Source organism: Sebastes fasciatus, chromosome 17, assembly GCF_043250625.1.
Source record: "Sebastes fasciatus isolate fSebFas1 chromosome 17, fSebFas1.pri, whole genome shotgun sequence".
In the NCBI taxonomy this organism is placed as follows: Eukaryota; Metazoa; Chordata; class Actinopteri; order Perciformes; family Sebastidae; genus Sebastes; species Sebastes fasciatus.
Genome location: NC_133811.1, coordinates 14470289 through 14491495, shown reverse-complemented (window position 1 = coordinate 14491495; position 21207 = coordinate 14470289). Strand labels below are relative to the sequence as shown.

General features: G+C 38.8%; 2 protein-coding genes across 3 annotated transcripts; one reads left to right on the top strand and one right to left on the bottom strand.

Annotated features, from left to right (window-relative positions):
* Positions 1-7500: 7500 nt before the first annotated feature.
* On the bottom strand, positions 7501-12693 carry fam221a (family with sequence similarity 221 member A). Its single transcript, XM_074614072.1, has 6 exons — positions 12536-12693; positions 10966-11139; positions 10671-10861; positions 10458-10531; positions 10159-10291; positions 7501-8767 (listed from the first exon to the last, which is right to left on the bottom strand). Exons 1-6 carry the CDS (start codon positions 12598-12600, stop codon positions 8655-8657), a joined length of 750 nt encoding a protein of 249 aa, XP_074470173.1. The 5' UTR covers positions 12601-12693; the 3' UTR covers positions 7501-8654.
* A 927-nt stretch (positions 12694-13620) lies between these two features.
* Positions 13621-19420, top strand: ccdc126 (coiled-coil domain containing 126). 2 transcript variants are annotated; one of them, XM_074614568.1, is made up of 3 exons: positions 13621-13967; positions 16576-17279; positions 17423-19420. In XM_074614568.1, exons 2-3 carry the CDS (start codon positions 17042-17044, stop codon positions 17671-17673), a joined length of 489 nt encoding a protein of 162 aa, XP_074470669.1. In that variant the 5' UTR covers positions 13621-13967; positions 16576-17041; the 3' UTR covers positions 17674-19420. The 2 variants fall into 2 exon arrangements, with proteins under 2 accessions (XP_074470669.1, XP_074470670.1); XM_074614569.1 differs by having other exon boundaries at positions 13827-13967; positions 16581-17279.
* Positions 19421-21207: the final 1787 nt, after the last annotated feature.

Here is a 21207-nt window from a genome sequence, read left to right as displayed (position 1 = left end):
CCCAGCTTTCAGATGATGTACACCACTTCTATGTGACATATGCTATTGATTTGCTATCTCCCCCTAAAGACCCCCTGTCCCCCCCTAAAAAAGACAAAAACAGGCCTATTATGGGTCTCAGAGGGTTAATGGAACAAGGCTATATTACTGCTCTAAATGTAGCACCTTTAGGTAAATGCTGTGCGAGATCATTTCCCGGAGCTCGGTTTGTCGTTATCAGAAAAATCATTTCTGTGCAGAACGAGTTCTTTAGAGAGCAAGCTGTTTAAATGCAAATTTGTTTTCCCCCTCCTCCCATCAGCCTCCTGGTTTGGACAATAAGTTCTCTCCCAAGATTTGTTAAGATGAAAAGGGCTGCTGTAATTTTCCGCGGCTGTGAATCACACTTTTCAAATTTGCAGTTTGTGTACAACTGTAAAAGGAAATACTGACACGCAGGCTGCCTGTGTAGTCTCTATCAGGCAGTTGCATGCAAACGGACTGGGAAGACAAGTGTAAAAAAAGGCTAAATCCTCACACAGCTTTGGTACTTTCTTGGCTATTACACCTCTTTGACACAGACGTCTGACATCCAAATTGCTGCTTTTTACTACTCTATTGTGCTATGGTGACAATGTGTTACTTCTGGTAAGAAAGCACTACTATTACTTAGATAGAGCGTCGGCAGCCCCCTGTCAGGCTACGTGGGCGGCAGCTTCAAACTGAAGGTGATTTGAGTAAAGAGGTTCTTATATTAGGTTCATATTTAAGGGATTTGTTTTTATATATGTTGAAATCAAATACAAAAAAAGATATATTTTTGTTTTTAATACTGATTCAATGTCATTTGCATAAATTACAACAATAATTGGCTTGTTTTTATCGAACTGGTTTACCACCCAAGAAGTATCATTTCTGCTATCCACTTCTCTGAGCCGTTCGCTATCAACACTTCAAAGAAGCAAGTCACCAAATTGATCTTCTTTGTCTGGGCTTTGACATTAATTGACAGCCTTCGCAAGCAATTACTGAACCATATAACATGTCGGAGAACACACAAGCTTTTTCTCTGCTCTCAGTTCAGAGTAAGTTCAATACTGACAACTGCTCAATGAGAAAATAACAAGAAATTATGTCCTTTGTCGTTTTCTCGTTTGTTCTTCTATCGCTCTAATTAAGCCCCCACTGCTATAATAGTCGCCCAACTAGTCTCAGTGTGTACCTGTCTTTACCTCTTCTCTCAATGTTCCTTGCTGCTTTCTGTGAACTGTGTGTGTGTTTGTGTACTAATGCGTCTGCCACATCTGCTACATCCTGGGGTGAAAGCAGCACAAATGTCATGTCAACAGTGACATCATATAAGGTCTTTTGATTGACAGATGAACAGAAGGTCAAGCCGCCACCACCACGCTGTGACAGGTTGGTCCGGCTCAGGTGTGCAGGTCAGAGTCTCTATATTAGGAAACCTGATGGAAGTTGTAACCACGTCAAAGGACACTAAACTTTAGTTTAATAACTAACTGTTGTGACCTATGTGAGACCACGATAGTCTGGATGTGTCACGGTTATGTGTCTGCGTGTATCAGTATTATTACAAGTGCTCTGTATTCATATTAAATAGATTTGTACCTGTATAAATTCTGTATTTTTTATTTAGTGGTATTAATCAATTCAACTGTTATCAGGCCTTTTAGGTAGGCGTCATCGGTTGTCATAAGCATCATAGATGTGGGTGATTAGGAGCCTACTATGCCTACTTTGTTGTAAAAGTGAAAGCGAAACTTAAAGCAACATATTTGAACACAAACAAAACGGCTTCTTTAGGTTTAGGCAACAAAACTACAACTTCACGCTGTCACCTGTTATAATTACTACCATCGCTTATAGCAACCGATAATGGCTATTTAACGGCCTAATAACAGTCTAATCAGCTGGCAATAGGATGCATTCGATTTTGCATTTCTTTTTTGAATGAATCTAATGAGTTGAAAACATTTTAACCTCCTCCAGTAAACAATAACTGATTACTATAAAATCAGTGTTAAATGCTGACTATCCTTAGAGGTTATGGCAGATGTGGTGTCTACATATGGCAGTTCTGATTTAAAAAGCAGACCTTAATATACAATAATTGCTCTGCAATATGAAGACAAAAAACCCTTAAACACCTATTAAAACCCTTCATCATTTAACAGGCTTTAATGTTTATGGTGTAATCAATGTATGTAAACACAAGACAAATGAAGAAGGATGTCAAGATGCCCAAATCGCGTCACTGTTGCGATTTAACATTTTAATATGTCTGCTGAATACGCTTTTGACAGCCCCCTTTTTCAGCTATTTAGAATAGGTCTGAAGAATAAATGTGATAACTGCTGGCACAGCCATGTTAAATATATTACCAGCATGTTAGACACCACGCTAGATGCAGGCTTCACTTATAATGGAGGGGAAATGTATGATTCAAGCAGTCCAGCTAATGCATTAGAAAGCGGTCGAAAGTGCATTCATGAAAAAACAAATTTTCCCACATGGCTGTCAATCAGCAATTGAGTGTGTCCAAATACTTAGTCAGCAAATTAAATGCATTTCCACATTTAATGTTATTATTCAGGTGCATAATGCTGAATTTCTGTGAGCACAAGCAGTTACACATAAGGACATAAGGAGCACACTACACTCAGCGGCTACAGATTTAATAACAAGTGCGGTATTGCAATTAGGAATAGCTCTAAAGTTCAAGTTGTAAGTGATGTATTAATGCTTTACTGATCGGCAGTTGTGTTGTGTTTAAGATCCTTTGAATTAATACGAGGTCTTGAGTCTTGAGACAAGAAGGATATTAACCATAATCTAGATTTATGACCATACTTTTTTTGGTCTGACATAACAGCCAAGGCACAAAGTTTAAAGTGCTTTAAAGGAACAGTGTGTAACATTTCAGGGGATCTATCAGCAGAAATGGAATATAATATTCATAACTATGTTTTCTTTAGTGTATAATCACTTCTACAGTAGCCTAGAACAGACAAACCAAACACTGGCTCTAGAGAGAGCCTTTCACGTTTTTATGTTACCTGAAGGCCACCGTAGTTCTCCGACACGCTTATGAAAGTGCGGTAAGTGAGCTGCAGGGTGCAAAACCGTTGTACCGCCAGTTGCCGTCTGACTTCCGTTGCTCCTAGAGTAGTGTTATTACGGTAAGGATGCTGAGCGAGGGGGAACGGCGTTACCACGGTTTTGCACTCGGTGGCTCACGTTACCGCAGTCTTGGGAGGAGGGAGGACTGAACGGAGGGGTACTCAGTTGGTTGCAGTCTGCAACCACAACACTAGACGCCGCCAAATCCTACAAACTGTACCTTTAAAAGAATAGTTTTGGGAAATATTCTTTGTTGCTTTCTTGCTGAGAATTAAACGAAAAGATCAATACCACTCTCATGTCTGTCAGCTAAATATAAAGCTGCATCCAGCAATATAAATGCAGAGTTTCACAACACACGGACATCACATGTCCATTAAATGTAAAGCTATAGCCAGTTAGCTTATCCTAGCTGTTTCCCTGTTTCCGGTGTCTAAGCTAACCGGCTGTAGCTTTACATTTAATGAACATGTGATGTCCGTGTGATGTGAAACATATTGCATTGATAAGTTGTAAAAGTATTTTGAAGTAATTTTTAACATTTAGCTGGATTTAAACTAATGTCCAATTGATGAACTCAATCCACGTCCATTCTTTACGGTTCATTTAAGGATCCATCATATTGGTGTACCCATGGTTGGCGGTCTTTTGAGGCTGCTCTTAAATTAAGTACACAGAGGCTGGGTTATGGATTGTTTGACCCTTATCAATAACTTGATTTATAACAGCAGATGAGATGGCTTATTGTAACATGGAAACCCTACGACCCTTTGTTATTGACTTGGTCCTTTTAAAATATGACAACTTATGAACCCGTTACAAGTGGCACTGATAACACTGCTCTACACAAACAGGAATTATTAGCACTAATTCCTCTCCGTCAAACATACAGTATGCCACATGTGTGTTTCTGGTCATATGCACTCCATTAATGTGTGTATATGTGTGAGCGAGTGTATGTGGCTGCATGTGTTTAAACACACTTTGGTTAGGCAAACATTACTATTGATTTAACACAGCCATACAACATCCCATTCTGTTTGTTATCACCGTGCTTTGTGAAAAAGGCTAAATCTATTTCTCACGACTCTCTCTTCATCCCCCTCTCGGAGTGTGTAACGAAGCAGAGCCTATATGAAGTCGCTGTACTGTCAATTTCCCACTGTTTCTACTACAAAAGAGAGAAGACACACACACATATCCAATGTGTCCAATGTGTCAAAGTCATACGTAGGATTGTTCCTCGCTTTTAGGAGATTGTGATGGGCTTTTTGTTCTTTTAAGAAACAGAACAAGTTGTATTTTGTTTGAGTAAGATCTTGAGGGAACTTGGAGGAAAGAGAATAATCTGAAACTGTGAAAATCTGAGTTGATGATGCTTGACAATAGCATAGAGGTCCATTTGGGATGTTGGGGCAGCAGACCTTACGTATTACAATGGATGTGCATGCATTAATGTTGTGATATGTGAACAATTACTATTAAATTAAATACAAATGTATATTCACATTTGGAAATAGCATTGTGTTACTATGGGATAAACCATGCTTGTGTTAATCCTTCTGTTAATATGGTAGGCCTATTGTAAATTAGACTATAAAAATACATTGTGTGACCTTTAGGTCATTCAGATATTAACTTATTTCATAACTTTTTTTTTTATCTGCAATAAAAGATTGTTTTTGCCACTTGTGGAAACTAGCTGTAAACACAACATCACGTTATGAAGTTGATATGGCGAAAATGCAATCAAACTGTTGCCTACTTACAAATTTAGCAGAGTAACATTAGTGTCTGTGTCAACCTGACGGTCGATCCATTCTAGTGATGGGTCATTCCCCGATGATTAGTTCCAAAGAACGAATCTTTTGGGTAAAAAAACTGAACCAAATCACTTCCTCAAATGGTTCACTAATTTCTCAGTTCAGTTTAGTTTTAAATGAACAGTATTGTTAATCGTTTCTATTTGTATTTAATCTTGTCAAATATGCCCTTGATTTGAAATTAGTTTTTGCATTACAGTTGTAGTCTATATTTATTTTCTGGTATTTTCTTGCCGATATTGTTTTTATTTTCACAGTAATTTATACTTCCTACTTTTACTATTTCTTGTTTTAATTTCAGTATAAGAAAAAAATATTGAAAAACCTGATATTTAGTTGCATACACCTTTAATTTGTAAACAGTATCTTCATCCAACAAAATTCTCTGTTCTCACACTCGTTAGCGAGCTGAACTGGACGTTCAGTCGTGTCTTAGTTCAGAGAGTGGGAGTATGTGCAGTGCAGTCGGAGCTCCGGTCAAGCACTGAAAGATTCGGTGAACGAATCTCTTGAACGAATCGTTTTACTGAACTGATCCTAGTGATCCAGTACACTGAAAAAAAATGCTTTATCCATCACTAATCCATTCATTCTCGTTTAACTCTTTTTTAGGTCTCCACCAGCTCCCAAGGGAACGCTCTGGCTCTTTAACTGCGAAATGCTCCACTACGTTCACTGGCTATAGCCGCTAACCTCTACTGCAGTGATACTCAACTTATCACAGTGCAAAGAACGTGTATTTCCAAGAAGTGAAATTCAATTGTTTGTTCCATTGCAACATCAGTGCCCAGCAACAAAACTATGCTTCCACCATGTTGGACTGAAAGCGACTGCCGGACGCCAGTAAAACATCCACCTAGAAAGTGTTTATGTGTTTATTAAGTGGCCCCTGGCTTCCTGTCATTTTGCAAACGTGGCAAAGCAAGCTGAATATTCCTGCTCTACTGGTTGCTGTTTGGTGCAGGGCAAGTACTGCACAGTGGGTTTATAAAAGTGTTTTCCTAAAAAAAAACACTTCTTGCAGCATCAGAAAAGAATACTGATGAGACGTGGTGACAGTGATTAGAAATAGTAAAGTTGCAAGCTGGAAAACCAAAACAATTGGCTAAAAGGTGCTAAAATGCTGCGTAGAACTGTGGAGTTGGGTGATAATTACCACTACGAAGGAATAAAAGCAAAGGGTTAGACGACCAACAGATTTCATGGACTCCCAGACAATGTCAATGAAGTAGCTAACAGATGTTCTTGTCCATTTCTTTTTATATTTTGGAAATTCTATTTCAAGCTGTAATTGTATCTGACAGTTTCAAGTGATTTGTTAGTACCTGTCAGTCTGTTGTTTCTCTCTGAGTTTTTGTTGTTACCTCTCTCTCTCCGTCTGTGGGGAAATTAGGGGAGTGTGTTCTTCGTCTCAGGGTGTGCTCACCGCCACTGTCACTGGGGTAATTAAGTGTTTCTTTGCGCAGTAATTGCCAATTTAATCTTCTGTGCTTGCGTCATGATTTGTCGTGTCGCATCTCTGTCAGTCAAGTTGGGCGTGGTTACCATGGGGATAAGGGAAGTGTAGTAGTTATTCCCTTCAACCAATGGCCAAAGTAAATTACCTGTAGCCTCCTAAATGGGGTTGCTATGGAGAGGTAATTACTCTAAATTGTAATTGTGCCAGACTAACATCTCAGGGCTTTACCTCTTAAATTAATTGAGTTTTTTTCCTCTGTGAGTAAAAATGTCCCGGAGTAGAATCAGGTCAAGTGTTTCTTAAAAGGAAGCTTGATTCTAGCAGTCAACAAAGCTCTTCTGGGTAGCGAAGGGGACACTTGATTGGTTTAAAGCGTGGACGTGGCAATGAATGTGTGTGTACATACTTTATCTTGTGGCAACCTGATACCATGGTCATCGTAGATACACACTGAATCTGAAGTGTCAGCTTTCAGATGGGATCCCTTCCACTTGCTTCCTCCGCAGCACCCGGCTGCATGCAGAGACCCAGGTGCATCCACGCCATCCTTCAGACGTAACCCTACTTCCTTTCCCTCGAGACCACCTGTTCAGCTCACTGACACACACACACACACACACACACACAAACTCCCTCAGGTAATGTTTACATTACGACACAGGTGACTAGAGATGCACTGGCCAGCACCAGTGTAGATGCTGATCCAGTTTGACTTGCCATCCTCACAGTGGAAACATTTGAGTGGGAGTGAATCCTTATTTATATTCATTTTATTTCTCAGTTAAAGACAGTAGAAAGTGGGACACCAACTGAGAAAAACATGACCCGCTTCAATCTCCATTCACCGCGTGGATTAAATCAGCTCTCAACACTGCTGATCTGCCGTGAGGAATGGGATTAATCAATCAGAGACAGTACATTTATCTGCAAATTAAAAACGCTGCTCATCACTGAACACGTAGCTCCATGGTTCTGGTGTTATTTTGGTGACATGGTGGGTGGGCGGCTTTCTAAGAGAAAATCAATCACACAAACCTCAGATGTGTAAACTGACCAGTTTATGTATCAACAGAGAAATACGAGGTATTGCTAGAAAACTGCAACAAATATAAGCATGGGCTAGTTAGGGTATCAAATATGACTGTGAGGAATTATATCGTAGAGAAAGGGATATCAGAGGCCACACGATACAATATTATCACGATACTTAAGTCATGATATGATCTAGATGCAATTTTAAACATTTTGCGATATGCTGAGTATTGTGATAAGAGATATTGTGATTTATTTCCTTTTTTCAACTGCAATTGATGAAGTTTGTCAACATCTGTTTTATCTAATAAGATAAAGTTTTCACTCTGTTCATCTCAGAGTTTTCATTCACATATCTTGAGGTCAGAGGTCAAGGGACCCTTTTGAAAATGGCCATGCCAGTTTTCCCCGACAAGCTAACATGACATGGTTGGTACCAATCGATTCCTCAGGTTTTCTACATTCCTTCTAGCTTTAAGACTGAGCTCTCTACAACCTCTGATAGACAGAATAGCGGCCCAGATTGTTAAGAGGGTTAATAGCTTATCTAATAAATGATCGATATCGATATAATATCGCCATGCAAAATATCGCAAAACTATGCTGTATTGATGTTTTCACCCACCCCTAAGTAGAGATGACTACGTGTGACCTAGTAATTCAATATATTTACCCTGAAAATTCAAAAGAATTCATTCATAATTGTTTTGTTTTATATTCTTAATCTCATAATCTCTTAATATTTTTTATCTCACAGGTACACATGTGAGATTATGCAGCTAACATCACAGCCAAAAATACAGAAAATAACACATATATGATCTCCTAACATTCTTTACTACCAAAGGTGGTAAATCCACCATTATTTCATCTTGCATTCAAATGTATTCAGGTTTCTCTCAAACTGTGATGTGTCTTAAAAATTAACAAACAACCGTGTCCAACTTGTAAATCTTGATCATTATAGTAATGCTCTCCACACTCTGATTGGATCAGTATATTGTCAGTTGATTCTTTAGTTGTGGGGTGGGATTTAATCACTACTGTTGCTGACAGTTGTGTCACGACAAAGACAGGCACTTCACTGAAAAATAAAATACTTTAGCTATGTTCTTAAGCTTTGGACAACATTAAATGTTACAGATGAGAATATGATTTATTTGTTATGGTAAATATTGTCCAGTATTTAGTGAACGGTTTGACATTTGGACTGTTGCATTTCACTGTTTGTTGGTCTCTCTCTCACAGTGAACAGAGCTAGATGCTTTAGTAGACGTGTCTTTGATCCCTGATGCAGAGCGTCTCTGCTGGCAGCCATCTTCTCTGTCTTGATCTGAAAAACATACGACAGGCAGAGATTATGAAAATCATGTGATGGGTACCAGCAGTGCATGCTGTGTACCTCACATGTACGAAACCTATTTCAAAATCTATGTTATGTGCATTAACTACACCAGAATGTGACGCACAGATGTTGTTAAAAGTAAAGGCTTAGCTGTAGTCACTGATGAACATACATTGAATTTATCATAAATAAACTAAAAGATTGCTTAATCCCAATAAAGGATAAACCCATATACTGAATGAGAACTTTGAAATAGAAGTTATGGTGGCTACATACAATGTGTGTGACATTTGAACGTGAGATTTTAAACTCTTAACTCAGTACCAGTGTGTGTGCGCAAAGTAAATGCTAAATCGTGGAGTAATCAGTCAAAAGCATATTAAATCATACAGAATTTAAAATGTGTAATTAATGTTGCACATTTAATCGTTAATTCTGCAGAAGTCAAGTCTTGTTTAATTTACAAACTTAACTTGGCATGCTGAACATCCACTGACTACACTGTTACATTATAACTTCATGTTCTCCTTACATGTGCATGTAATCTTCATGTCAGTTAAAGACCTGTGTGCGATCATCCCATGTACTGAAGATATGTCTTAAAAGAAGTAAATCTCGATTAATCTCGCAACAATACAAACTGCGTGAATTGTTGCATCCCCACAGCTCTACTACAAATGTAATCTGGGTGAGGAATCAACGTGGTGATGAAATCTAAGGGTTACACTATACACTTTTGACTTGAACAAATCCCTACTCTGCATAATTGCTGGTTCAACACTGATGCTGTGCTGCTCTTTGCTGCCCTCACATGCCTCTTAAAGGAACTTTCTTCACCTTGAGCGCAATGCACGCACACACACCTCCACAATGCTCAAACAATCGAACAAAAGCTGGAACGTCTGAGCTGAAAAATGACTTGTATTTGTTCTTGCTGGGGGCTGATGTTGCTCCATGTGACTACAAGTGTATGGGATGTTCCAGACTCACCCTACCAAGTGTAGAGCACCTCTCACATAGCACACATGCATGCACATACACAAGTTTAAATGGATCCCTCTGCTGCATCATCCATCCATCCATCCATCCATCCATCCATCCATCCATGCTCTCATTCACATCTACAGGCAATTTAGAGTCATCAATTAACCTGCATGTCTTTGGACTGTGGGAGGAAACCGGAGAACCCGGAGAAAGCCCACGCTAATACGGGGAGAACATGCAAAATCCACACAGAAGGAGCCCAAGTTGGTTTTGAACCTATGACCCTCTTGCTGTGAAGCGACAGTGCTAACCACTGCAACACCGTGCAGCCCCTCTGCTGCACCTTTCCATCCCAAAATAAATCAACACACATAGGATACATATCTGGTGCTCACCTGAGCCGCTGACTTCCAAAGCGAGGTAACCATCCGACAAGGAGCTGAACCCCGTCAGCCCCCCCATGGCAGCATAAGGGACATCCCTGCCTGTGGGCCGACCACGTGCCTCCCTCTCTAGTTTTGTCTCAACCTGCAAAAGAAATAAATAATGTGATTTGATTTCAAATTGAGCTCAAAGTGTGCAACTTTATGTCTGTGGACTAATGGTAGCAATGTTGTAAATCTATGTCTAGCATTAGCCACTTTTCTTTTGCTTTTACACCAAGGACCTGTGTTTAATGTTTGACTCTACTCACCAGGGTCTGATGGGCATAGCTGGGCTGGCCACACCCACAGGTGAGGGGGCTCTTGAACCCAGAACAGGAACTGCCTGAAAAATGTCATGAGGAAACAAGTATGTGAAAATCATCTTGAACATTAACTATATATATGACTCCATATGTGTACGAGTTCATTTGAGCTAGAATGAAACGACTACTGTCTTTAAATGTAGTGATTTTCAGACTCACATTTTTTGCACAAGTGGCCAGTAGCTTCACTGTGGTCCTGATGAAGGTGTTTACACCTGCAGCGGACAGTGTGTAGTCCAATCCGGGGAACATACTGGTAGGCAGAGCAATGACATCCTCTGACCTGGCATGGTAGGGCCAGGGGTCGCTCAGAGGGAACCACTTCGAAATCGGTCTTATGTTGCTTGTACCTGGACAAAGTTACATTACACCCAAATGTGCTTTATCATGTACATCTGTGTGTGTGGTAGCGTGTAGGGGAGAAGGATGTCTGATTTCATGTGTTATCAAGTACCTATGTGTACAAAAGCACTCTGTCTCAGGACCAATGAGTTTGCAGTCGATACCTCCTGGAACCCCAAAGCTGACATACAGCCTGTTTTTCAGTCGTTGAGGTAACACCCTCCTCTTGTACTCCTCATATTCCTCTGGAGTGAACAGTTTTCCTCCGTCATCATCACCCACAATCCTTGAAAAGACAAATCACCAATAAAAACAGTAATTCCCTTACCAAAAAGAAGTTTATTCAAGTGTGCTATTAGTATACTTCTTTTTAACTTAAAATAAGAGAGTATACTTTTAATTGCCTTTGTATGTACTTATCAGAGATATACTTAACAAAAGTATACTTGGCTCATACTGACAAGTATACAGAAAAGTCTAAGTATATTTGGCTTATAGGCCTACTTGTACTTCATCTTTTGATACAGATATACTTAAGAAAAGCATAAATACGTATTCTTGAGTCGCTGACTCGAGTCCCCATCTCTCCTAAAAAGTGGGCTACAAGCATACTTGCAGTATAAAAAATATTAAACTAGTAGTTTACTGAGTGTACTTTAAAGTGCACTTTCATAAACTATGAAGTGGACTACAAGTATACACAAATATACTTGCAGTATAAAAAATATTAAACTAGTAGTTTACCGAGTGTACTTTAAAGTGCACTTTCATAAACTATGAAGTGGACTACAAGTATACACAAATATACTTGCAGTATAAAAAATATGAAACTAGTAGTTTACTGAGAGTGTACTTTAAGGTGCACTTTCATAAAGGATGAAGTGGGCTACAAGTATTTTCAAGTATACTTGCAGTACAAAAAATATTAAACTAGTAGTTTACCGAGAGTATACTTTAAAGTGCACTTTCATAAACTATGAAGTGGACTACAAGTAAATCCAAGTATACTTGCAGTATAAAAAATATTAAACTAGTAGTTTACCGAGAGTGTACTTTAAAGTGCACTTTCATAAACTATGAAGTGGACTACAAGTATACACAAATATACTTGCAGTATAAAAAATATTAAACTAGTAGTTTACCGAGAGTATACTTTAAAGTGTACTTTCATAAGATAAAAAGTAGGCTACAAGTATAAAACTACTAAACTATCAGTATACTTGTAGTATAGTTGCAGTACAAAATAAAACTTGTAAACTAGTTGTGTACTCAAAGTTTACAGGTCTTACACTTAAAGTATGCCTAAAAGTATACTTTTATAAACCAAAAACATGGACCAATTTAGTCCCAAGAAGTATTAAAGTAGTACACTTACACGTATAGTACATTGATATTAGTATACTTACTACATGAAGTATACTTGGGAAATATATACTTGAACTTTACTTAAGTATACTTCATAAAATAAACTTGAAGTATGCTACTTTTTATGAAGGGTTCTTGTTAGCATGATAAATGACCTATACATAACAAAGACTGTACTTTAGCTGTTACATCACTTCCTCTGTTGTCAGCATTGACTAGTTAGTTGTCACATGCTAGTATCTTGATCACAAGTGTGTGAAACCCCTCTAGAGATAAGCTGAAGTCAGAAGAGTACACAGTCTAACGTTGAGACAAACCTTCTGTACTCCAAGTAGTCATCCACTGCTTGTAAAGCCGGTTTATCGAGAGATATTGTCTCCATTGTCAAACTGATAGCTGTGGGCTTTTTGTCTTTTGCACAGCAAACTGCTTAGCTACTGTTTACCACTGTGGTTGCCATGGAAATGTTTGCAGACGTCCCTCTAACGGTCGCAAAGTGAACTGCAGACACACACACACACACCTACAGAGAGGCAGAAAACATAATACAAGTTAGTGACGTCATATCTAACTAAACTCAGATTAATTTAAAAAACTTTATTATTGTTATTATTTACTTATTTATCGCACTTAATATTGTAAGTGTTGGTATTACTATTGTTATTGATATTATTATCATGACCTCATCATAATCATCATCATATTTATTATTATTCATATTATTAATATATATGTGTATGTGTATATACTGTATTATATATATATATTTTACTCATTTATTTTCTTTTTGTTTTGTTTTTGTTCCCCCTATGCTCTACACATTAAAGGAAGGATATCTGTATGTGTGTGTAGATATGTGTGCATGTATGCATGTGTACAGTATATGTGTTTAAGAGTAGATATATGTCATATATGACCATCTAGCCTCATTCAATGCCACACACACATCTCACACATCTCACACACACACACGTTCTTCAACCTGCTTTTATCCCTTGTGTTGTTTTTGTTTTGTTTTGGTAATTTGTTATTTGTCTTTCTCTATATAATAATATATTTTGGTATTTTTTATATATGTCCCTGCACATGTCTTCACTTGTTTTGTAATCACTTTATAACACAATAAAAAAAAACATTAGCAGCCATATAACGTTAGGTCAGCTAACAGCCTGAACCCTTTCCACAAACTATCTCATGTATATTTAGCGTTAGCGCTATATGAACGGGTCTATTGTAATAATTAAAACGGATTAACTGCAGTGTAACGTTTTACCTGCACTTATTAAACCAAGTACTACTAATAGTACTACTTATAATGTTTTCTTTCGTCTTGTGTTACGTTGAATCGAGAGAGAGAGAGAACGAGCAGTATGACTACATTTCCCATAATGCCGTAGTGATGACGCACGCAGTAGACGTTCAGGGGGCACCATGACAGTCTGCACAGTTGCATGCTCGGATTTCTAGCTAACGTTACCCACTTTTTGCTTTGCTAGGAACCTCATCGTTTTCGTGGATTGAAGAAGCCGAAATGACTGTCAGAGTGAACTGGCACCTCAACATGAAGCTCGGCAGCTAAAGAGTTATTTTGTGCAGCGACAGCAACGACAGACACACAGGGTTGTTGTCCAAACAACAAGCATCATTCAGTGTCAGCCAGAGGTAGCAGCTGGAGCTCGTTCCTGCTGATCTGGAGCCTGTTCATTCCTGCTTTAAACCTCAAGGTAGCTTCTCAAACAACACACTGAGGTAACGTATCTGCTTTTTTTTATGGGATTTGCTACATATGCAAACAATATTCAGCCTTTTTGCCTTATATTTAGCCTTTTTGCGACCTAACATGTCGTGCTATAACATGACATGTTAGTGGAGTTGGAAATAGCTTCACATGAGCTGGAGCCTACAAATCTATTTTAGGTGAAAAATTCTTGAAAACTATCAGAAAGTAGTGCTTATTTCATGTGTCAGTATCAGATAGTTTACTTTGCATGTAGCTAGATGTGTAACTTGTTATTTTGCAATCATAATAACAAGTTTAGCAAGTGTTTGCCATTAAGGTGTAAACCTGTGTTTTATTACTGGGACTGTGTATTTAAGATTCAAGATTAAAGGTGTTTGTTGTCACGCCGGTTATACAGTTACAATCGTGTGAAATGCTTTTTGCTGGGAAGCTCCATTAAAATAATAAGTTAAATTAAAATTATAAAAGGAAATACTTTGTACAAGGGCATTTTAAGAACATGTGCATTAAGAACATATACAGTATAAGATATATATTTTGTGTGAGAAGGTGTCCAAGTTAGGTCAAAGTTCCAGTGTCATATCATGCACAGTATCTTCTTATCGTTAACCTCCTCCACCCTATCATTATTGACATTTTAGTTTAACTACTCTACAGGTGTGATTAAGTCTATTTCCTCAGCATGCCCTCCAGCTGTTGAAACACACGTGACAGCTGTTGGTGGTCAATATTTAACCTCTAGATTAGATATTTTAACTGACACTGAACTGTGTGCCTTATCATTGTCAATCCTCCCATTAGGTACACTATATCTAAACAGTTAACCCTAAACAAGTGGAACATTCATTGTGGTCTAAATGGTGTGCCTTTCCATGGAACAATAACCATGCCTGGTGAATAGCCTTGGCAGGACAGTAAAGATGGGACAGTGTCTGAATACCAAAACTCTTCTGTTTATTGTGTCAACCCTTGGATTAAGCAAGATGGATGTAATCTGCTCCCTGACATATGGAAGGCACAGAAAATCATCATGAAGGCTTATTTGCTCTGCATGGGGCTGGAAAAGCTCACCCATATCTGTCAACAAAGCAACTTCCACAAAAAGACAAATCCATCCTGAAATATTATCTGTACTTGATTGTGCACAATGTCCCTGTGTATCATGCATTGTGTATATTTAGTTTGGTTCGTTTTAAATGTCCAGCACTTTGGCGAACGGTTAAAATTTTGACTTAATGTGACTTCTTATTATCTTATTGTGAACTAGAGGATTGCATTTCCTGCAGAAAATGTGTGTGAATGCCGACAGCTGAAATGAATTGCAAAGCATTGCTGGAAATACAGAAATCTTAAAACACAAATCTGGAATAGATTTCTAGAAAGTAGAATAAACCTTTAAAAAGAAGTCATTAGACAGAAAGTATTTGGGTGGAATAAACCTTTTAAAACTATAAGTCATTGGACAGAAAGTAGTATGTGGCATTATTTCTGCTGCTGTACAGCATTCACACTAAAGCATTCACGCTAACTAGGATGAAACCAGATTGTGATGCTACAACATTGCCCAGCTGCTTATTGAGACTAGAAACTAAAAGGTGCAACACCTGACGTGGGTGGCAGAGCTTTCTCCCTATGTCATTTACATATGTGTTAGCCACAATGGGTTTTGCTTCCTGATCAGTTTCAACTGAAACTTTCGAGTCTTTACGCCTTGCTCTCTAGTTCTTGCCTGCTGATACACAGGACCATCCAGGTCATAGGAAGGACATGATTGTGTGTGTGGATAGAGACTGGGAAGCATCGCTAAACGTATTCTGTTACATTTCTTTTCATAATTTATTCCCTCAGTCACTGTCCCATCTCTGAACTCAATAGGAGGTGACACTCCCAGACCCAAGAGAGAGAGAGAGAGAGAGCGTGGAGAATGAACTCGGTGATAAAGCTGCGAGAACTGAGAAATGATCACCTAATTTCCTCTGCATGTGCACCGTGCACTCACAGGCTATTTGTCAGTGAAATAACCATTGTGGAGGTAGGATTAGAGAGAATGAATGCCCTCTCTGGCCTCCGTCTGTTGCTGTGTCTCCTATCTGGAGCTGTAAAATGGGTCCCATGAAATCTAAACTGCTAATCAGGTTTCTGGGCTCAGAGGGCTGAAAACCAGTTGTCAATGAGTGGATTATTGTGCACCCTGACCCAAAGCAGCAGCAGCAAAGAAATCTGTCGTTAATAATAGATAAATAGTTTAGGAAGCCAACCCGATGTAGCCACCAGCTCCTTGCCAATAATGATGAGGTGGATTTTGTTCCTCGTCCAGCACATGCAGTGGTGTAAAGTGTGTCTGTTGGAAAATCTTAGTGCATTTATCCACCCAGAAATTCTCTCAAAAACCACAATGCTCAACTGGGCTTTGAAGAAGCTACACAAGGGCTAGAGTAGAATGAGTTTCTTTTCCCGATTCATGACAATGCAGCATTGCCCAATGAAAATACACAAAAAAGTAGATTAGATCTCTGTTTAATTAATCTCTAAAAGATAACAATAGCACATGTCTCTCTGTGTTTCTTTCCTTTTGTTAATTATATCTTTCCTGTTTATCTTTGTATTCTTCTCCAGCACAGTCAACAATGCCTGCGGACCCCCTGCCTGAACGCCCATTCTGCGTTGGTGATTTGGTGTTAGACATCCTGCAACCAAAGCACCTTTCCAAAATCCCCTGACTGCCAGTATCTGTGGGTGTCGGCTTCCTTCTGGTTCCATTTCCTGTTGCTCAACACGTTCTCATCTCCTCTTAAGAGGGGCAGGATGCCTTTAGTGTTTAGAGAAACATCTTCGGCTGTATAATGCAAGCACATGTCCCGCTGGAGTTTACTTGAGCGAGGCGCTGAACCAGCTCTAGGAATGATTTGCAGTGGACTTTGACCTCTCTGTAGATACTGATAGTGGAAAAGAGAATCTCCCTGCAGGAATCAAGTAATTATCACTCAGTTTATCAATTTATTGGTATATCCACACCCAAGAAAAGAAATTCAGCCTCAGAACGGGCCTCTGCAGCTCCCCTCCTCTTCGCCACCCCAGTACCATGCTGGGTACACTCCTGCGGAGGAACATGTCCCAGAAGCTGAGTGTGCTGCTGCTGGTATTCGGACTGGCGTGGGGACTCATGCTGCTGCGCTACACCGTGCAGCAGCCTCGCCATCAGAGCAGCGCCGAACTACGCGAGCAGATCCTGGAGCTCAGCCGGAGATATGTCAAGGTCCTGACAGAGGAGAACCAGAACGCACCAGGTGGGCCGCAGGGAACCTCCATGGCTGGTTATGGTAAGCATATGCGGTTTACTGCTTTCTTTCCTGCACATGAAATGACTTGCTTACTCCTGTATGAATATTGTGTTTCATAGTTGTGAAAAAACATTTATTTATTTCCTTCCTTGTGTTTTCCTCCATCTCTTCCCCTCTCACAGCTGATCTGAAGAGGACGATCGCTGTGCTATTGGACGACATCCTGACACGGCTGGTCAAACTGGAGGGGAAAATCGAGTTGGCGGTCAATGCCTCCTCCACCAACGCCTCCCACACAGCAGGGGGCGTCCTCGCTTCCGCTCCCGCCGCCCTACAGAAAGCCTCAAAGCAGGAGACACCTGGCAGCCACCCAGGCCCGTCACGCCTCCACCCACACATCCCTAATAGGCCACGGCCACATCAAGGAGCATAGTCTTGATAGATGTATTGATTTTTCTTAATTTTAGCACATCACACTTTTCCAGCGTTTATCCCTGATGTGACAACATCAGATGAATGAAAAGCAATAGGGAGACACATGGGACATCCAGAAACTTTAAATTTGGGATGCTTCTCAGAAATGTTCACTCAGAGGGAAGAAGGAGGACTTCTTCTTTATGCTCTGTCCTATCATATGCTGATATTTATTTATTTTTTACCCAAAACTATCCAGCACATTTTTTATATATATTTGCATTGCTGATTTTATTTGGCTTAGATTTTAGCATTTTTTTTATAATGCCATATTTGAATCTTATGACTGTTTAAGCAAATGCTCTTGGAACTGAACCAGATTCTCATACGCTTTACGATAAAAATGGCTTGAAATGCTCCCCTATCTACATTGTAAACTATTTTACAATACTGCTTCAATATATCAAAATGCTGAACTAAACAGTACACTCATGAGAGGTTAGGAATAGCTGTCAGTTTTTAGCTGGTGCAGTTGCTAATTACTGTATGAAGAAGATTCTACTTTTAGCTTACACATAGGATAATTAAACTATATAGTTCGCCTGTAAGAGATAATCCAAAGAATGTTATTTGCACTCCATCTGCAGGCGGTATAATTGTGCATTTACAACTACTGCAAGGCAGTTTGAGGTTTATGCAGAATATGATGGGATGATGCCTATTTGCCACTGTAAACAAGAGCGTGTGTGTGTGTGCTTTGTCTCAGTTTAAATCCAATGGTTCCCTTGCCCAGTGTTGAGAAATGTTTTTAGGTGTGTAGCAGATTGAATGTACTGTGTAGTCAGTCTTAAGCCCTTTAGTGCTGTTAAGGTGACTGACCTAATGCTGACATATGTTCAGGGTTCATGTTGCACTGTGACTCTATAGAGATTTTCTAAAAATACTGGGCTCATCCAAGTTTGACTCTAGGGATATTACAGGAGGGTTTACGTCAGGCGCTGGAATATTCCTTCTTCCAGCCTTTCTGCTGGTTCCGAGTATGGTTTCTATAATACTGAGAAACTCTGGCACCCGCCCAGAGGAAGAAGATCTTTAATTAGCACATCATGATGCTCATTATCACTTTCTACGGCAAGAAAGACGAGCAATACTTTTATCAATACTACACGGGGATCGTTTGAGAGAAAGTCGATGTGGGTGCATACTAAAATATGAGGGGGAAAATGCTTCATAATGTTGCCTACACATTACGTGAAGGCCTCTAGACTGAATTATCAAACCGTGGTTTGACTGTGTCTACATTCAGTAATGCCATAAATGTACTTTTCTTCATAATGCTAAAGTAGAAAAGATGGTGAGCCAGTCAGCTGCTGTGAGATAGCTTTACTAATAAACTGACCTTATGGAAAAAATAATCTCCCCTCATTTAAATCCATTTTATTGCTATATTTTAAACTAGCCTAGTGTCATTCAAGAGATCATGTACCTCACAAGACAATGAATCCAGATTTATTTGCCTCTATCCAAATGTTCAGCTGGTGGTTCTCAAAGAGAGCAACCGCCATGAGGGTTGTGTATGTATGTGTAAGTGAATGTACAAAGACTTTTTGGTTCATTGAGTTTTACTGACCACATTGCAAATCCCTGCGGGGGGATGTGTTATAACCAGCCAAATCATGTCTTACCATGGTGAAAAAGTAACACCTCCTAAAGTACAATTTTGAGGCACTTATTAGGGCTGTCAATCGAATAAAATATTTAATCGCGATTAATCACAAATGAATCTGAATCTGTCCAAAATGTACCTTAAAGGGAGATCTGCCAAGTATTTAATACTCTTATCAACGTGGGAGTGGGCAAATATGCATGATTCATTCAAATGTATGTATATATTTATTATTGGAAATCAATTAACAACATAAAACAATAACACATATTGTCCATAAACCCTCACAGGTACTGCATTTAGCATAGTCATATGCTCAAATCATTACATGCAAACTCAAGCCCAACAGGCAACAACATCTGTCAGTGTGCTGGCTTCACTATGACTTGCCCCAAACTGCCTGTGATTATCATAAAGTGGGCATGTCTGTAATTCTTGAGGTTCTTCTAGTTTCATATGATGCAAATCTTTACTCAAGCTTTAAAACTGAGCCCGCTGCAACTTAAAAATCACAAGTTGCGTTAATGCGTTAAAGAAATTAGTGATCTTAAAAAGAATTTGCGTTAACACGACCTAGCGCTTATACTTAACAGACTTTTATGCTATTTTGTACTCCTACTCCACACTACATTTACTTGTCAGCTGTCAAGTAAAGTAGGCTAACTAGTTACTTTGCAGATAAGGATTCTTATATATAAGAAAATGGTAATTTTATAAAATAGCTTGACAACTATAGCATTGAATACATGCTACATAATACGTTTATTTGTTTTATTTGTTTTTTTAATTTGTTTTGCACAATTTAAGACTATACAACATAACAAAGAAAATAAATAAATAATATACAGAGCAGGAAGAGGCAAAAAACCCACTGGGCTTATCTGAAGCCTCCACCTAGAGACAAGATTAATATAAAGAAATAATATGACTACATAATAGTGATAACAAACAATTAGGACAAGATATATATAATAATAACAAAACAGTAAATATATCATAAAAGACAAGTGTGTGTGTGTGTGTTGCGTGGAAGTGTATGGTTAGTGTTTATGAGGAGGATATTGATTTAAATATCTATAAAGACTTCTGGGCAATTGTAACCAAACAACATTGTGAGTGGGAAAAAATAAAAAACATAAAAACAGATACATGGACAACATGGGGGGAAAGCAATTACAAGACGGCAATTAAATGACCCTTTAAGCGACTTTTGAAACATCAGAATCAGAATCAGAATTGTGTTTATTGCCAGGTGTAAGAGATTTACACTAGGAATTTGCTTTGGTTATGTTGGTACAAGTCAAACAGTATAATAACAAAATAGATAAAAACATTAGAATAAAATAGAATTAAAAAAAATGAAATTTTAAGAATATACAATATACAAAATAAGCTTTAAACAAAAATAAACATGATATATACAAATAGTGCAAATATTGCCGGAGTGCAAACAATCAGGTATCAGAGGGAGAGAGAGGGATACAGTAGGGGGTGTTATTTAGAGTGTATGAAAGGGGGAGAGCCAGTGTCGGTGGGGCAATAGTGTGTGTGTGTGTGTGTGTGTGTGTGTGTGTGTGTGTGTGTGTGTGTGTGTGTGTGTGTGTGTGTGTGTGTGTGTGTGTGTGTGTGTGTGTGTGTGTGTGTGACAGATGAACAGTTTTTTGTGAAAAGCTACTCCATAATTTGGTTCCCCCTAAACCTTATTGAAAGTTGACCTCTACTAGTGAGGAATTTAGAAGAATGAAGATCTAGAGATTGACATTTTGAGTAAGAATGGACCTGAGAATTTGCTTTAAAATACGTCTCAGGAATATTCCCACCAGAAAGTATCTTATAAATAAAAACACATATTTGATAAATGTGTTTTACTTTTGATTTCCAGTGTAA